The sequence below is a fragment of the Colossoma macropomum genome, unplaced genomic scaffold, assembly GCF_904425465.1.
Source record: "Colossoma macropomum unplaced genomic scaffold, Colossoma_macropomum, whole genome shotgun sequence".
Classification (NCBI taxonomy): domain Eukaryota; kingdom Metazoa; phylum Chordata; class Actinopteri; order Characiformes; family Serrasalmidae; genus Colossoma; species Colossoma macropomum.
Window position 1 is genome coordinate 1,407,255 of NW_023494784.1, and position 19,023 is coordinate 1,426,277.

General features: G+C 40.0%; 1 protein-coding gene across 1 annotated transcript in view; it reads right to left on the reverse strand.

Annotated features, from left to right (window-relative positions):
* Positions 1-15,267, reverse strand: part of mid1 (midline 1) — a 61,572-nt gene extending 46,305 nt beyond the window's left edge. Inside the window, exon 1 of the mRNA XM_036575466.1 lies at positions 15,157-15,267. Coding sequence (XP_036431359.1) covers positions 15,157-15,265 — 109 coding nt within the window. The 5' untranslated portion in view covers positions 15,266-15,267. The remainder of the gene's footprint in view (positions 1-15,156) is intronic.
* Positions 15,268-19,023: the final 3,756 nt, after the last annotated feature.

The following is a 19,023-nucleotide window of genomic DNA, read 5'->3' on the forward strand; positions in this document are numbered from 1 at the left end:
GGTTCAGTGATTAGAAACTATTTTAACCCTCATCCAACACTCTGAATTTAGTGCACAAAGGTCTTGCTAATTAGCTGATGAGCTGAATCAGCTGTGTTTAATGAGGCAGTGAGCTGAAATCTACAGTGTTTCGGCCCACGAGGACTCAAGCCTGACACATGTGATTTAAACTCAGACCAGAAACCAGCAGCTCGCAAGTGTTAAGTGAGTCTATAACATCACCACAAATGTCTTTTCAAGCCACGAGGTGACCCAGGGATTAAAAGCGTGGGGTGGGGTTTTGGGGTGTGCTTAATTTGTACAGGCATACAATCTACTTAAATGTAGCTACCATGCTACCCTGAAAGTGAGGGGACAGTGGACCACTGTTGGCCCACTGATGGCAAAGCTGGCGGTCCAGTGGCGTTTTGCTCAGCGTTTTCTGGGCGGCCCACCGGTGGTTACGCAGAGTCATAGACAAAATTCCACTTATCATCATTCATTCTCCATTTACAGTCCAGGTTACTTATTTTTCCTTCCTTCCTTTCTTTAGTTATACTTTGTAACTTAGTGTAGTAAATAATTTTAGTCTAGCTCAGAGTCAGCAACACTTTCTGTACAATCATTTTATATCAGGCCTAGTCATTGTTTTTTTCCTCAGTTGTTTGTAATATTTTGTAGTTTAATCTGTTTGAGAAGATTAAAACTAGTTAGAGCTTGTTTGCAGGACAGTAATCTGGGTGGTCTGATGGTGGACCAGCAGTGGCAAACAGTCAATGGGGTGCCAACCTTATTAAGCTAGTGGACCGATATATGCTGCTATCTGGGTATCTACAAATAGCGCATCATTTTTTAAAACTGTGTCACTTTTTCAGCCTCCATATATGACATATAGCATATGTTGATAGCATCTCTGTCTGTCCACAACAGGACCTGCCCAGGAGTAAGTTTAGGGATATTGGGCTACTGACACAGTTATTTTTTTCGGAAGCTACAGGTCTATTTTTCCATAGTTTATTAGTTTCACTCACCATGTTAGGCTAGTGTATAATTTTCTAACACAATTTACAGAGTTTCTTAGTTAGTACCCAGTTTTATTAGTCTGCCTTCACCAGAGTTTATTACAGTACAGCAAGAACAAAACCTCATATCTCCAAAGTGGTAACTTTACAGGAGAAGGAAAAAACATACTCTACCTTAAGTCAATGGAACCAGAACGTATTCCAAGTCATTTTGGGCCATTTCTTTTGGTGCATTCATCATAAAATTTACATACGATGTGAAGAGTAACCGGCATTTTCAAACTATGTCAAAATCTGAAAAACGACAAAAATGGAGATACAAGGTTTTCTTCCGACAGCAGCGATATGTTAATGATATATTGCCCACCGAACTGGAAATGTTCCTGCTTTTCATTTCAGAAATCTGGTCACTTTAGAAGAAAGTCTTACATTTTAAACCTGATGTTTAACAATCGAAACAATAGAAATCGCAAACGCAATCTAGTGCCCTTGTTTTAGCTCAGATGTGGGAAGTCGGAGCTCGGAATTATGTTTGTTTTTGACCTCTGCATGGTCAAGTGGGGAAAAATCATGGACGCCTCCATAAAAGTGAGCATTATAAGCCACAAACTAGCCAGTTAACATTAGAGATCTGATCGATAACTTTAACATCCAAAACAGTGAACTTTATGGTCAATGGGCCTCATTCACCAACATCCTCCTGAGTGTTCTTAAGCGTGTTCTTGATGAAGGTCCTGAGAAAAAGTCTACGTCAGATTCATGACGTGTTCTTAAAGCGCAGAACTGTTCTCACCTTTGTGCTCTTGAGTGTGTGTAGATTCTGTTCTTACCTAAGAACAAATCCCACATAGAGAACATTGGTGAGTCAGAATCTTTGTCAGAAGTTTCTTCTTAACAACATTTGGTGAATGAAGGCCAATGTTACCATTTAACTAACTACTATTGTCTGTACGTTGACTGAGCTAAAGCTAACACTACTATGAAAGGCAGAGATGTGGTTCTTTATTAGTGTTGATGTTGGGAGCAGCTATGTTGACTTGACGTCATACACAGAGCTCAGGTTGGAGGGAGAACTTTCTTTATATTTTCCTAGCAGTAGGTAGTTAACGAGCAGCAGCAGCTTTTGTGGGTGAGGTACATGTACGCCAAAAGGAGCTGGATCTTTAGGGGAGTCCCACAGAATTCCACACAACACCGTTCAGCTACATAGTGAAGTTTCCTTTATTTTTATAGCTCACCGTAAGTCATCCTTTCGGTCTGGTGCTGGTTTAGCTGGTCACCCAAAGTGGTCATGCTGGTTATCCAGCATACCAACATCCAAAACACAACATATGCTGGTCTATGCTGTTTCTTCTAGCAGGGATACTGTGTCTTAAACTACACCAACAAGTGTGCACCGCCTTAAGACCTGGATGTGGTTTGAGAGAAGTTTTGGGGCTGTATTTATGGAAAATATGTGACTTTTTGTGCTTTGTTAGCAAACCCTGGTGAAAACACCACAAAGCAGCATGAATTTCATGCTGCTCTGAGCTGGTTCATGCTGGTCTGGTACTGGTTTAGCATCCAAAACAAACATATGCTGGTTTTGCCAGTGGCTATCCATGCTGTTCTATGCTGGCTTTCTAGCAGGGACGTTAGCCTCTCAGCTCCAGCACTATGCTACACACCGATCAGGCATAACATTATGACCACCTCCTTGTTTCTACGCTCGTTGTCCATTTTATCAGCTCCACTTACTATATAGGTGCACTTTGTAGTTCTACAGTTACAGACTGTAGTCCATCTGTTTCTCTGATACTTTGTTAGCCCCCTTTTACCCTGTTCTTCAGTGGTCAGGACCCCCATGGACCCTCACAGAGCAGGTACTATTTGTGTGGTGGATCATTCTCAGCACTGCAGTAACACTGACGTGGTGGTGGTGTGTTAGTGTGTGTTGCGCTGGTCTGAGTGGATCAGACACAGCAGTGCTGCTGGAGTTTTTAAACACCTCAGTGTCACTGGTGGACTGAGAATAGTCCACCAACCAAAAATATCCAGCCAACAGCGTCCTGTGGGCAGCGTCCTGTGACCACTGATGAAGGACTAGAGGATGACCGACACAAACTGTGCAGCAGCAGATGAGCTATCGTCTCTGACTTTACATCTACAAGGTGGACTGACAAGGTAGGAGTGTCTAATAGAGTGGACAGTGAGTGGACACAGTGTTTAAAAACTCCAGCAGCACTGCTGTGTCTGATCCACTCAGACCAGCGCAACACACACTAACACACCACCACCACGTCAGTGTTACTGCAGTGCTGAGAATGATCCACCACCCAAATAGTACCTGCTCTGTGAGGGTCCATGGGGGTCCTGACCACTGAAGAACAGGGTAAAAGGGGGCTAACAAAGTATCAGAGAAACAGATGGACTACAGTCTGTAACTGTAGAACTACAAAGTGCACCTATATAGTAAGTGGAGCTGATAAAATGGACAATGAGCGTAGAAACAAGGAGGTGGTCATAGTGTTATTCCTGATCTGTGTAGAAGCTAAATTTGGACACCAATTATAACCTCGTTGATCATCTGGATCTGGGTTAAATAGAAAATTAGATTTTTTGCCAAACCATTCCTTTAACAAAGGGTGAATACATACACGACATTACCAAATACAGGCTGTTGATCTTACAGAGCATAGAGTGAAGAGTGGACGCACCAAATCTAATTTCAGTCAGCCCCATCTGGGTTAATCAATGGGGTCAGTAAGGGTTAATGCACATTCTGGGGAGTCCATTAGTGTCTCCAGCAGCAGTCCAAGGCATATTAAAGCCACATATAACAGAGAACACTGAACAATGATGCAGTTCAGCTCAATTTACCAGCCTAAAATGCCTGCAAAGTCAGAGATATAACAGTTTTTACAGTCCTTAGCAGCGCCAACTTCAGCCAGAACAGTTTCTTCATCGGCTGGACTGATTTTCCTCTAACAAAAAAGCATTTGTTCTTCTTCGCTATGTAAACACGGCTCTTATCCCGCGCTGTATTCCATTTCACGGCCACAGAGTGGCCATGTGCGAGTGATTGTGGGGAAATTCTTTAGCCTTAGCGCTATGTTCTTCCAAACTAGCGGTCATGTGGAATGCCACTTGGGGTTTTGGGTCTTGGACCTCTTAGAGTCACTTGGTCGTGTCACATGGACTTAAAAATCTGAGTCTCAAGACTCGTTTCTCCACCTCAGTGTTTGGTTTGGTGATTCGTATATATACTGCAGCTCAGATCAATAAAACTAAAGCTGCCTGCGTTCACTTTTTCCACTCTGGCAGCATCCTGAGGCCACCGGGCCAGGCTTGGACAACACATAGCTGAGTTTCAGCAGAGCTGAAAGTCAGAAACAGCTCCACAAAGGCTTCGACACGGCCCTCCAGACCAATAAACTCAAGCCTAGGTTGGTTAAATGGTGCTAAACCACTTCACTGTGGAGCTACCAGTGCAAGCAGGTCAGAGGGATTAGCATTGCGTGAGTGGCTCCTTTCTTACCACCGAGCATGTGCTGTGTGTTTCTGTTTAGAACCAAAAGAGCCGAGCTTAAAGGGATTTTCACCAAGAACAATCATCCGAGTAGTTTTGATGACAGTAATCTGGTCCAAGGCGTGAGCTGTGCTAGTAGCCACGCTAGTTTCAACTAACATTTGGCAGCTAATCTTTGATGTAAGACAGTGTGATGTAAATGCAGTAAGAATACTGTATGAACAGCAGACACCAAACAAATGGCTGAAACGAACTGAAATGTTTGAAACGACAGTTCAGCGATGAATCAAATTTAACCCCAAATGTATAGTTTGGTGTCTGATGTTTGCTTCTTTAGGTTTAGCACTGGAGCTACAAGGTAGCTAACAAGTATAGCTTATACTGCACCAATTACCATCACGGAAACTGCAAGCCAGCTCTGATTTCTGACTGGTTAGGTTTTTGATTGGGCTGGTTTCTGATTGGACTGAATAGGTTGGTTTTTGATTTCTGATTGGGCTGCTGGTTTCTGATTGGACTGATTTTACACTGTCTCTCTGATTGGACTGGTTTCTGAGTGGCCAGCTGGTTTCTGACAGGACTGATTTCGGATTGCTGGGCTGGTTTCTGATTGTTCTGAATGGGTTGGTTTTTGATTCTTGATTGGTCCGATTTTTGACTGGTGCTGATTTTTGACTGGGCTGATTTCGGATTGGACTGATTTCACACTGTCTTTTTGATTGGACTGATTTCACTGTCTTTCTAAGTGGACTGGTGTCTGATTGGGCTGATTTCTGATTGGGCAGCTGGTTTCTGATTGGGCAGCTAGTTTCTGATTGGGCTGATTTCATACTGTCCTTCTAAATGAACTGGTTTCTGATTGGGCTGCTAGTTTCTGATTGGGCTAATTTCATACTGTCTTTCTAAGTGGACAGACTTCTGATTGGACTGGTTTCTGAGTGGCCAGCTGGTTTCTGACAGGACAGATTTCTGATTAGGCTGTTTTGAAATGGGTGTTTTTTTGATTCTTGATTGGGCTGGTTTCTGACTGGGCTGATTTCAGATTGGACTGGTCTACTTTGTTTGATTTTTCCTACCTGCTGGGAGTTTGGACAGTGTTCCTGCATGTGGAGCTTTGAAGAAGGACGACCTGCTAAGAAGTGAGTGTGTGTGTATGTGAAGATTGGCAGACGGCAGGAGCTCATGCCCACCGTTACCATGGCGTCAGGCGGGCGCACTGCGGTATATCTTGGCACTTGTGACGCAAATCCTTTCTCTCACACACATGCAGTGGTCAGCTTTTGTTCTCCGCTGTGTGACAGAGTGAGGGAGAAAACCACAACTGGTTTTAAAATGTATTCACAGCTCAAAACCACAGGGACGGGTGTATGGCCCTTCAGTCTGACCCCTGCTGACCTCTTCAACATGATGAGTCTTGCTGATTGTAAGCATCACTGCACTTTTGTATGAAATACAGTGTCTTCTTTACTAACATTCTGCTGAGGACTTTAAGGCTGGACGTAAGGTTAACTAGTAGAGCCGGTAGACAGTCCATGAAACAACTTCTACAGGTCAGTCTAATGACCTTTACCTCTGGATCACCAGAAAATCCAACAACCTGCCTGGCATCCTAGCAAGAAATAGTTCAGCATAAGAATCTAATTTATCTAATTTCCCCCTTAACCCCAGATTTAGACGAACAGCTGAGACACGTTTGGTGTCTGAAGTTTGCTCTGTAGTTTTAGTACTGGAGCTACAAGGCTAATAGAGCTTGCAAGTAATGGAAGCTCATACCCCACCAATTAGCATGGTGCTAACTGCTAACTGCATGTCTAAATTATGGACTGAGTTCAGACCAGGTAGCAGGGCTGCTACTACTTTTATCTATGTGATGTACTGTAGGTCCATGTTTATAGATAATAACAGTCATGACTATTAGAGCCAGGTCTTCAGTCCAGGTCATAAATCAAGACTTGGTCAGAAACGCGGGGAAATAACACCCCTATGATTAATGCCAGCAGTACATCACCACTAAGTAGTCCACTAGCACTAAGCTAGCGACCGTCCTCATGTACTTGGCTGTTCTAGATTAAACACAGATATTTGGAGCTTGTAAAACTACATTTCATATGTTTTATTTGAAGTTTGTAACAGACATTAAAATATATTTGAGCTTGTATGTATATGAGTTGTACAGAGACTGAGTCCTGGCAAAGAGCTGCCGCTGCTGTTTTCCATGTCTACTGTATCTATCAATTTCTATGTGATGTATCTAGAACTTCCAAAATTATATTTTTTCTTTCAAATTGGTCGTGATTGGTTGGTTCCTCTGTCACTTCCTAATTATGCTGGTACTTAATCTAACGTGTGAGGCCTTCAGTTCAGCTCCTGAAGCACGTGGCTGTATCTACCTAGATACCACTCATTCGGAATTGGATCATTTTCTGTTAGACGCTTCAAGAACCTTTTTGTTTCCAACCAAGACTGAACAATGAAATGATCTACAATACAATACACTATACAATACACAACTACAATACTTAGAGTTTAAATATGACAAGCATGTTGATTCTATAAATCAAAAATAGACTTAAAATTGACCTGAACTGAGAAAATTAGACCTTCTCTGGGCACCAAGATCCCCACTGCACAACAGTGTGTCAGAAACCACATATTCATGCTAATTGGTGGGGTATAAGCTTCTGTTACTTGTTAGCTAGATTACCTTTGCAGCTCCAGTGATAAAAGTAAAGAAGCTGAACTTCAGTCAAACATGTCTGGGCTGATTAGAAGAGTTTGTACTGCAGAAAGCCGTTTTACAGCCGTGGCTAATTCTCACCCACGTGTAGGCCGGGCCTGTTCCCCCGTATCTGGTGACTCACCAGAAGCCTTTAAAATCACAGGACTTGGAAAGTTTGACCAGCTCTACTGTTTTTTTTCTCCTTTCTATTTCCTGCAATGTGCTCCTGGTAATAAAGGCCGATGAAAAATCCATCATCAGTCTTATGTTGAAACTGGTTCGAGACAGACGTTCTCTGATGCAGTGAACACACACTGTCCTTGGCAGAGTTCTCAGACCATGTGATGCTCCAGAGCTCTGTTCCAGCATGATTCAGCTGCTACTGTAGTTATACCATCCCCGGCCACTTTACCGGAAACCTTCACATTACTAACGTGCAGTTAGAGGCTTGATATTTTTGGTTAACATCGTTGTGGTTTCCGACCTGCCTGGTTTTGATTGGAAAAACTCAAAGTTGTGTAGCCTAAAAAACATTGTTTTGATTTGGAGACACTGTTTCTTTTTACTGTAATGTTTCTTTAATCAACCAATAAATGTGTGAATCCTGCACTCAGAATAGTGTTACTCACTGGACCGTTCGACTGAATTAGTTTAAACTGCCCACAATTAAAAATAAAAACTATTTAAAGTTTAATTATAAACTATTTAAAACGATTGAAGTATTCAGACCTTATGATCTATTTAAATCCAAGGCATTAAATGAGATACTAATAAGCTAAATCTGTACAAAATCATCACTTATATGGGACCCTCTATTAGGAGGTGTCTGCCCCAAACTCTAACCCCTAAATTTATGCTTGTGAAAATAATTTAGCTATTCTAATTCATGGTGAGCAGTTAGATCCCATTGTTTTGAAGTAAATGTGTCCCAAAGTCTGAAAAATCATTACACTTGGTAAAGTTTTGATAGTGTTATGATTGTTTTTGTAGTGCCAAAATAGAACATTCTATCATTTATTTTAATAAAATAAACATAATTAAGGTATAAAATGACTCAAAGCAAAAGGATTTTAGTCTAAAGTCCAAGTCAGTTAAAAGTCCCAAATGTGTTTTCACCTCTGGTTTTGACCCAGTTCTGTAGAATCAGCGCTTTATTACTGTTACAAATGGGCAAGATGTTCATCACTTTAGTTTAAGGGCTCTTATGTCAATACAGTGTCATCTTGTGAAAACTGACACACTGACATAAGCTAAATTTGAATTTGTATTGATTTTTATGTTATTCAGTGTTATGAAGTCTTTATGTAGGAAGATAGTTAGTCAATTAAAGTGTTGCTGAATATGAAATGTAGGTTTTGTTGAATAGCCAGTCCCACATGCATTCGCCTATATTTCACTGCCTTCCCCAAAGCAAACATAAACAACACAATATGTATGTCTCTGTGGTCACTCACCAGCAGAAACAGATTGCGAGCCAGGCTGAGTTCTGAGCCGTGACGCTTTCTGCATCACTGACTGAGTCAGAATAATATATACATATATATATATATATATATATATATATATATATATATATATATATATATATACACATATACATATACATACTGAATTAATCAGGGAGAATCGGCAGTCTCTTCCAGATTAAGCCTAAGCCTGTGCTAATTTACAATGTTAATTCTCTACAGACACTGAAATTGAGCTCCAGATTAGGCTGGGAAATTGCCATATAATATAATATAATATAATATAATATAGTAGAAAGATTAGTCTGTGTTCTTTATTACAACAACACTGCATATATGCAAAAGTTTGGGTACCCCTGGTCAAATTACATGTTTTTGTTGATTTTCTAAATGAAAATAAGTTACACATCCTCTACAGAGAACACGCTTCTGCTAATTTTAGTGCAGACTTGGTAAATAAATAAAAAATGGGCACTAAAAAAATGAAAAATGCAGAAAAGCAGAAAAATGTCATGCGCATATTTACACAAGCGCACAGTGTAAAAACAAACATGATGCTATAATATAAAATAATATAATATGCATCACAAATGGGCCGAGCAAACAATCCAGTCAAAGCAGTGATAAAAAGTGAAATGCATACAAAATTGGAGCTGAAAATGTTAATAAAATCTGTAAACACAAATCCTCAACTGACCAAATGGCTTAAAGTAGTAAAGATGACCAGCGCAGGGACACCAGACTGACACAGCTCAGCAGCCAATCTCCATAAAACAATAACCGCCCAAACTGAGGCACACGGGCCTGATCTCAGTAAGAATTACAATAAGTAGGTCAGAGTTTAAGGCAAACGCAGACTTACATGAGGCGCAGTCTGACGTCCAGCAGGAGCGAGTGGTCATTTGAAGGTGGACGGCCAGCCTGAAGCACATGGAGGACTCAAAACTAAACAAAACACTGTCACCTAGCCGCCGTAGCCCCGCCCACGGCAGCCTCCAAGGGGCTATTTCACAGACTATGCTTACGCTGACTACAGGGAGGCCCCCGGGGATTCAAATAAAAACAAAGGGACAAGGCAAATGGTGAAACAAAAGGGGGTCCGGGGGGAGTCCTTCTTTGTGATGAGGCCAAAGCAGTTAACCAGGCTTTTCCCAGACAGATGGAGTCTGGCAGGCAGGATACTATGGACTACCACGAGTCATCTTAAAGGAGTAATTTGGGAAAAATAAATCGCCCCAGTTTTAGTACTCAAGGCTAATGTAGCTAACAAGTAGTGCTGCTCCAGTCCTGATACTGTATCAATATTGGTGCTGATACCGGCACTTAAACACAGCAGCATTGAAGGATTATTTCATGCTTAAGACAAGCAGCAGTAAACATGCTTTCTGCAAAATCTGTTACACTGCAATAAAATAAAACATTAGCAAATGAAATTATTTAATAACAAGGCAATAAATCTTATTTTATTTATGACTTTTTTCCTGGTTGGATTACTTGACTTATAAAGCACTGTGAGGGTAAGGCTAATTGTGTTTTTATCTATTTTAACCCTTTAAACCATTTGGTAGAGCACATTTTGAGGCACTATATATGCCACAAAGTGCCAACTCCTCGTTTGGTAGACGTGAATATTGTTAAAGTTGTGGGGTCAAAAAAACGAAAAAAAAAACAAACCACCAATTGTTTTTATTATTGCCCCAAACAAATAAAAATTACAGAAAAAATCCATTGCTTTTTTCTTGGTACGGACATTAAAGAGTTAAGTCAAAAATGCTCAAAACACGCACAAAGAGAGTAATTAATCAGGGCTTTTTCTCTTGTTTTTACATTTTGAGCCTCAGATTAGCAGCAATACACTCTCACCAAGAGACTGGACCAAAAATATGCTTATCTTGTGCACCTTAGATGCTTCTATCATCTATCTATTCATATTTTATTACTAGTTTTAAGGTATTTACAGTGAGGAATGAGATATTATGACTTATTTCAAGAAATCTTACTAGGTAAACATTGCTTACCCCACTGGTAGATTGTTTTACTAAACCCCTGAAATATCCAAGGCCCACCGACAGGCCCAAAGGTTTATTACACACTTCTGTAACCTAAGAACAGCTCAGCCAGTTTGCACTGAAGTCCCTGTAGTTACTGAATTATAAGCCTTAGGATGTAATAAGCCAAGATTTTGGGGGGTTAATATAATCATTTCTCATTTTCAGTAGGTTTTTTCTAGTTTCTGTGAATGACTTTGTTGCAGTGGTGCTGTATTTTTGAGGGAGGCGTGACCAGCAAGAATTTCAGTACATCAGATTTGATTAAGCAATTAAAGACAAATCAGGCCAAAGAGCATAGCCATGTTCTGTGGCAATCAAACCATTCAAATCTGAAAGTAAATATCATTCATTCAAGCCTAGCATGTTTATTTGTGACATGAAACACTGCTTTTACCAAAATAAGATGTTTAAAAGCGGAATTGTATAAATATCAGTATTCATAGGCTAGTTAGCTTAGATAGAGTTAGTTTCAGTACTCAGTGTCTGTGTTTACATGCAAAGATTTGTGCCAATCCGACTGAACACATTCCGATAACAGATTAAGACTTAAGTCTCTATTAAACAATCTGATGGAAAATCTTTGTTTACATGCTCACTACAAGTAATCCGATCGAAAAAATGACATGCCTGTGTGGAAAACCACTTAGAGTAAACATTACTATGACAGCCAGCATCACGTGAGTCCGGTCAGAGTGAGATGAGCAGCAGTGAGCAGTGCTTGTGTTTTTAATGACTTTAAAATGATGTCAGACTCAGGAAAACGTCCTTCACATGTCCTTATTAAAGAAGGCCGAGAGGAAGACGTCGTGTTCTGAGACACATAAGCTGGACGTCCGTCCCACCGCCGTCTTTTAAAGACCAGAGCATAAACTTCGTCTCCTCTGCAGACCAGTTTCTGCTCCGCCATGTTGAACGGTATAAACTTTCACTATGACGTGACGAACATGATCAGAACGGACTTAAACCTTCCGATAGGGAATGTAATCAGATACAGGCGTTTACACGGATATAATTCTTCTATTTAACGGATTATTTACAGGATTATCCACCTCGATCAATCGGATAGACATTGTATTCCAAATGGCCTCAATCGGACGCATTCTATTCTGATTGAGCTATTAGTCTGATTATTAACGGATTATTAGGCTGCATGTAAACGTGGCTAGTGTCAGCAGATACTAGCTAATACTCCACCAATTAGCATGGTGCTAACTGCCTGCCTCACCTCAAACCATGTGGAGTTGTTCAGTAATCTCTAATCCACTTAATCATGTGGTTTCTGACACCGTATGAAACACTTATCTATACACAATAGTTATTTAATAGCTATTTTTGACCACTTTTATATAAACACTATGTCATATTTTAAACATCGTATGCTATATATCCCAACCTGCTCCTGTAAACGGGCCATAATTAGCAGGAATAACATAGATAGATAGATAGATAGACAGATAGATAGATAGATAGATAGATAGATAGATAGATACCTGAAGGAAATTTAGCAGTCAGTATTCGTCACACAACACAGTACAGTTATAATAAGGGTGAAACAATATATACAAAAAAAACCTACAGGCGTATAGACAACTAGAAATATACAAAAATCTACAATAAGATCTATAACCTGAGAGATGCAGTGCAGTAATGACTGTACAAGGAGGCGCTTTATATCCATGTATATAAAGTGCAGGTTGCTCATCTGGAAGGGGCGGCAGCGCCCACTGACCTGGAACTGATTGCTTTGCCCCAACAATATAAAGATATACCACCCCACCCCCCCAAGCCTGGACTTGGGCATGTCACAAACTCCCACCAAAACCAAAAAAACAGCCATAATAAGCTTCATCAGAGCTGCCGTGAAGCCCACAAGTCCACACTCGCTAAGTCTATTTACAAGCTCCTGATTGGCTCTGACTGAGTGACACCAGCCTAACCTCGGATCCCCATCCAACCAGAAAACATCCACCAGTGCCCGTTTCACAGGAACGCAGAGTCAGAAAGAAAACTCCATTTTTACTCTCCAAAAACTGCACGCTGCGGCTGCCAGGATCAGCCCTGGAAAATAGCTGAAAGCTCCAAAGAAAGTAGGACAAACATGTTTGGTTTCCACCACAAGCCATTTCCAGAGACCTCTGGCTTTTTATATTTTCCTTAAAAAACATGCAACCGAGTTCTGTCGGTCTGTGGGAAAGCGCTCGTTACATTCCTGCTCCAGGTTGAGCCGTTTAACTGTGACCAGCCTCTCAGGCTCGGTAGGCACGCTAACAACGGTGCTAACTGCTACGTTCTGTTATACCTTATCAATCGTATCAATATTGGTGCTGATAGCGGCACTTAAACACAGCAGCGGTGAAGGATATTTCATGCTTAAGACAAGCAGTAGTAAACATGCTTTCTGCAATATCTGTCACACTGCAATAAAATAAAACATTAGCAAATGAAATGATCTCATAGCGAGGCATTAAATCTTATATTATTTTAGACTTTTTTTTTCCCTGGTTGGATTACTTGACTTATAAAGCACTGTGAGTTTAAAGCTAATTGTGTTTTTATCTATTTTGAGTCAAAAATGCTCAAAACGCTCACAGACAGAGTAATTAATCAGGGCTTTTTCTCTTGTTTTTACATTTTCAGTCTCAGATTAGCAGCAGGAGAGCCTCACCAAGAGACTGTAGCAACAATATGCTTATATTGTGCACCTTAGATGCTTCTATTATCTATCTATTCATGTTTTATTACTAGTTTTAAGGTATTTATAGTGAGGTTTGGTAAACACGCTAACAACTTTGCTAACTGCTACGTTCTGTAATTAGACTTTAATCCAAAAATATTGTAGATTAGTGGAAGGTGTGACTCTCAATCTGTATTCTGAAAGATCAGATGTTGTAAAAAACAGGTTTGATAATTTCATATGAAGACAAACACACAAATACTGACGTTGTGCTAGTGCTAACATGGCTAACTCCATATTTGAGCACATCTCTGAGGAAAATAATCCCAGTGCTTTCTTCTCAGCTGTGCTAGTGGCAGCATATGAAGTAGTCTTTTCATATCTGAATACAGACGAAATTATATGAGAAATATTTGAAGTTGTTTGGCTCATCATCGCAGCAGTCCTGTCTGTTAGCACGCAGAACACGCTAACAACATGGATGTTCTGTTGGTTAAGGAAAGGCTCGATTAGTAATGAACCAAATCCAAAAAGGCTAACTGAACTTTTATGCTGTATCACCTTAACTTACAGACTTGTCTCATTCATGTCTGGATAAAAATATTATTCATGTTAAATTAGTTGCATCTAGAACCTCAGAACTTCGTCAAGAACCCTTTAGGAACTGGATTTTGCTTTACTGGCAGGTTCACAGTCTAAACTGTTTGTTTGTTAGATGTTTATATGTCTATGTATTTAACGCTAAACTGTAATTATATAACTAAATAATAGTAATAATAATAATAATAACAACAATAATAATAGTACAGCTTTTGTATTATTTTAAAGCCTGACATATAATTCTACATTACAATAACATATATATAAAAGAAAGAAAAAGTATTAATTTTAATGTTACTGCAAATAGCTAGAATTTTCGTACTGGTGTTCTACATAAACATTAGCATAATAATAACAACAAAAACATTATTATTATTATTAGTAGTAGTAGTAGTAGTAGTAGTAGTATGTGAAACATTACATGTCTAGATAAAAACAAAAAAATAAATATAGTTTTCTTGCAGGCCATTTACATACAGATGTATGCAAAAGTTTGTGCGCCCCTGGTCAAATTACTTTCTTTTTAATTTTCTAAGTGAGAATAAGTTAAACTATCTACTATAGAGGGCACACTTTTGCCTATTTTAATGCACAATTACTTTTTTTGCTGAATTTAACATATTGGGGGGAAAAATAAGACATAAAATGTGGTGTGCAAAAGTTATAGCACCCTTTTTATTTGATTAATTTTTTTTTCAGTATCTTCATTTCAGGAATAAATACATAATGTGCATTAAAGTTTGCAGAAAAATGCCATGTTTGGAAAGTTTGTTCTCAGTAGTAAATGTGAAGGTATGAAAATCAGCAAGACATGTAATCTGAGCAGGGGTGCTCAAACTTTTGCATAGCTCTGTATATTAGCATTGAAGTTAGCCACAAAGATTTTTTCTTTTTTAGATTTCTTTTCCCTTGTTGGAATGTTACTGTAATGCATATTCATGTCCATTTGACTCTCCACTCGCCGGATTCTGAATGCCCTCTTTGTTTCCTCATCATTACTCAAAGCTAAAGCTCTTAAACGACAATAAGGAACCTGAGAATGTTCTAAAGACTACACAGCGGAGATTATGGCTACTGCTGCTGCTGAAGAAGACGATATGAGATATAAAGAGAGAGAGAACGTCTCCAGAGCTCTACCTGCGTCTCCATGGTTCTGTGATGTGAAGGCGTCTCGTGGAGCAGCGGCGGCGTCTGGATGGAGGTGAAAGTCTTCAGCCGGGACAAACAGGGTGTGTTTATCATGCATACCTGGCTGAAAGGCTGGCCTGGTGCAGGTTTGCACACGAGGCAGACGCAGTGAGCGACAGCGGTTGATGCTTCAGGCATTCACCCTCCCGCTGTATTCTGCTGAACCGCTGTACAGGGCGTGAGAGTGTTGTACAAGCATCAAAACAAGCAGCAGGCGCTGGAACATCTTTCAGTTTAGGAGCGGCTGATCACTGTTTACATTTGGTTGCTATTTTCATTTGTCAAAAGCAGACGGTTGCAAGAGGCCTTTGTAACGTTTGGTTCACTTTCAGCCACTCGTTGGACAAGATTCACACACAAATGTGTATTGTGTTCATAGTGGCGCCAGCACAATCAATTACAATTAACGCTGTTAACGTATTTTCCTAGTTTGACCCTTTGGACTATCGGTAGTTCCAACACTGTTAAACAGCAAGAAGTTGCATTGATGGCTCTCTTGATAAAAACAGAAGTTATTTCAAGCTTCTGGAATCATGAATTTGTTTATCAGCGAAGAACGTTGAGTCTTAAGTAAGTAAAACACAGCGCTGATGCAGCAATATCAGTAATTCCGACTGAGATGGACAGTGCTTGTGGTAGAACTATGGATAAATCAGTGAGCAGCAAACTAACAAAAGCAACAGTGAAGCAGGAATCTCCAGTTCCCCTCGAAACAAAACATAACGTAGCGGTATGAGAGCTACAATTTCATAGATTTTCATGTTCATGTTCTGCAGCCAAGTATTAAATATATTCCCCCCTCTAAAGGTGTCATTAACAAACATCAACTAAACAAACGTCGCTCACCACCGCCCTCTAAAGGTGTCATTAACAAACATCAACTAAACAAACATCACTCACCGCCGCCCTCTAAAGGTGTCATTAACAAACATCGACTAAACAAACGTCACTCACCGCCGCCCTCTAAAGGCATCATTACCAACCACCAAATAATCACACAAACATCAAACAAACAAGCGCTGCTCAGTTCCATGCTCTAAAGGTATTATTGCCCCTGTTAGCAGTTTTTTCTGCTAATTATTATTTTATTTTATATTGTACATTTTTATTGGAGAGGAACAAAATCATATCATTTCAAAACTGTTTGAAGGCCTCAAACTGCATGTGTTCATACATTATGGATATGAATGCTGATCCAGTTTCAGTCGCCTCCATCCACATCGATCATAATCAACAAGTCAACATATTCCATAATCCAAAACTGATCAGCAAACAGCATTCCCAAGCTGTGACTGTTCCCAAACGCTGGCCTGGACTCAATCTAGAGGAATTCCCCTTTGTTCCTTCACCTCTAATAAAACCAAATGCCTGCTTATTATCGCTGCTCCACTCTCGCTCTGCATAATTAGCGTCTGCTTTCGCCTGAACCCGCTCCCGCACCACCGGTTATAACACGTGGCTGTTTTACAGTTTCTCGTCTTTGAGTGAGAGGAGTACAGTAAGCAGAGAAACACCCAGAAATTTTCCAATTGGCAGTTTTGCACCGGCAGGTATGAGATGTGGCAGAAAGTGAGGTTGTCTTTGATAAATCTTTGTTGTCTACGCTTTGAACGTTTGCTTAGTATGCACTTTCTAGAAGAGGAGGAGACTGCTGAGAACTTTATGCTTAGATGTACATCTAGTTAAATTTACACTTTATGAGGCACACAGTGTATGCATATATATATATATATATATATACATATACACACACACACAGCCCCATTTCCAAGTTGGGATGCTGTGCAAAATGTAAATAAAACAAAATGCAATGATGTGCAAACCATTTTAACCATATATTTAATTGAAAATAGTATAAAGACAACATATCAAATGTTGAAACTGAGAAATATTTGCCCATTTTGAATTTGATGCCAACAACACGTTCTAAAAAAGTTGGGACAGGGGGCAACAAAAGGCTGGTAAAGTTGTGTAATGCTAAAAAAAAGCACCTGGTGGTTAATTGACAACAGGTCAGTAACATGATTGGGTATAAGGGGTACAAGGCCAAACACCAGTATTTGCTAGCCGTAATCTTTGGGTCCCTCAGGCAGCACTGCATTAAAAACAGACATGATTCTGTAGTGGAAATCACTGCATGGGCTCAGAAACACTTCTGAAAAACACTGTCTGTGAAAACAGTTCATCACTGCATCCATAAATGCAAGTTAAAACTCTAAAATGCAAAGAAGAAACCAAATATAAACAGGACAGAAACGCTGCCACCTTCTCTGGGCCCGAGCTCATTTAAAATGGACTGAGGGGAAGTGGAAAAGTGTCCTGTGGTCTGACGAATCAACATTGGAAATTATTTTGGAAATCATGGACACTGTGTCCTCCAAGCTAAAGACCACTCAGCTTGTTACCAGTGCACAGTTCAAAAGCCAGTTGATGGTATGATGGTATAGGGGGCATTAGTGCACATGGCATGGGTGACGTGCTCATCTGTGAAGGCACCATTAATGCTGAATGATATATACATATTTTGGCAACATATGCAGCCATCCAGACGACGTCTTTTTCAGGGAAGGCCTTGATTATTTCAGCAAGACGATGTCAAACCACATTCTGCATGTATTACAACAGCATTGCTCCGTATTAAAAGAGTCCAGGTGCTAAACTGACCTGCCTGCAGTCCAGACCTGTCACCACTGATAACATTTGAGCTGCTGAAATCCTATGTTAAGCAAGGATGGGGAAACAAATATGAATTTTTCACCTGGAAAAACTTATTTAAGGGTCACAATTGGACCTTAAAACCACTGTTGTACCTTTGAGGGAACATTTACACTGTTTGTACCTTGATGGATGAGAAATGTACCTGTGTAGAACCTTTATTTCTAACAGTGTGTAATGCTGAAGATGGTAAAATAGCACAAAATCTGAAAAATAAAACACGAAACATCATCCTGGTCGGAATAACAAAACTCCGCCCATTCTGCCTCAGTACTCTCAGAAAAAGGCCTCTGTCGAGCACCAAAAAGGGTTCTTTGACTTGCAACAGTAGTAGAACCCTTTTTGTTGCTGAAAGAGTCTTTAAAGAACCATACATTACAGTTTATCCCTCGTAGAGAAAAATCATTTAACCATGCAAAGAACCGTTTAAAGATGTTTCAGATGGTTCTTCAGCTGTCATGGTTCCCTATAGGGCCAGTGCCTTTTTTTAAAGAATGCTTAAAGAACCACTTTCTGAACAGTTGTTTTTAAGCAGTCTGTGTGACGTGGCCTTTTCTGTTGCAGCTCCAGGTTTATGGAACTATATTATAGAAACATCCCATAATAGACCTTTTTAGTCCAATAAAACCCAGACCTTTGAGTTTTTTAAGCTCCTGTTTTTCTCCTCTGTTTTTTGTCTTTTACCTCTATTTACTGTTTCATTTATTTATTAACTGATTTCATTTTTATTTTCCTTTATATCTGTTTCGAATTACTTGATTTTATTGCGCACTCACTTCCTTTTAAACGCGCTCTGTAAATAACAGCGACTAATTAGGAGAAACTAACAAATCTGCGGTGAAAGCTGGAATGCTGCACCCAGCGCTTGCAATAATTAATGACAGGAAGTTAAACCAGATCTGTGCAAGACTTTAGAGTTTTATTCACTCACTGGGTAGAAAAACAACTCCAGAATTAAAACTAATCACCACTTTAAGGGAAACGCCTCCCAAAGAGAAAAGTGTGACCATCGTTACATCTGCTGTAAACTGTCCACTCTCCTCCTACAGCGGCACTGCAGTATGTCTGGAGTGAGATTTTCCAGTTTTAAGGCTGAATCCA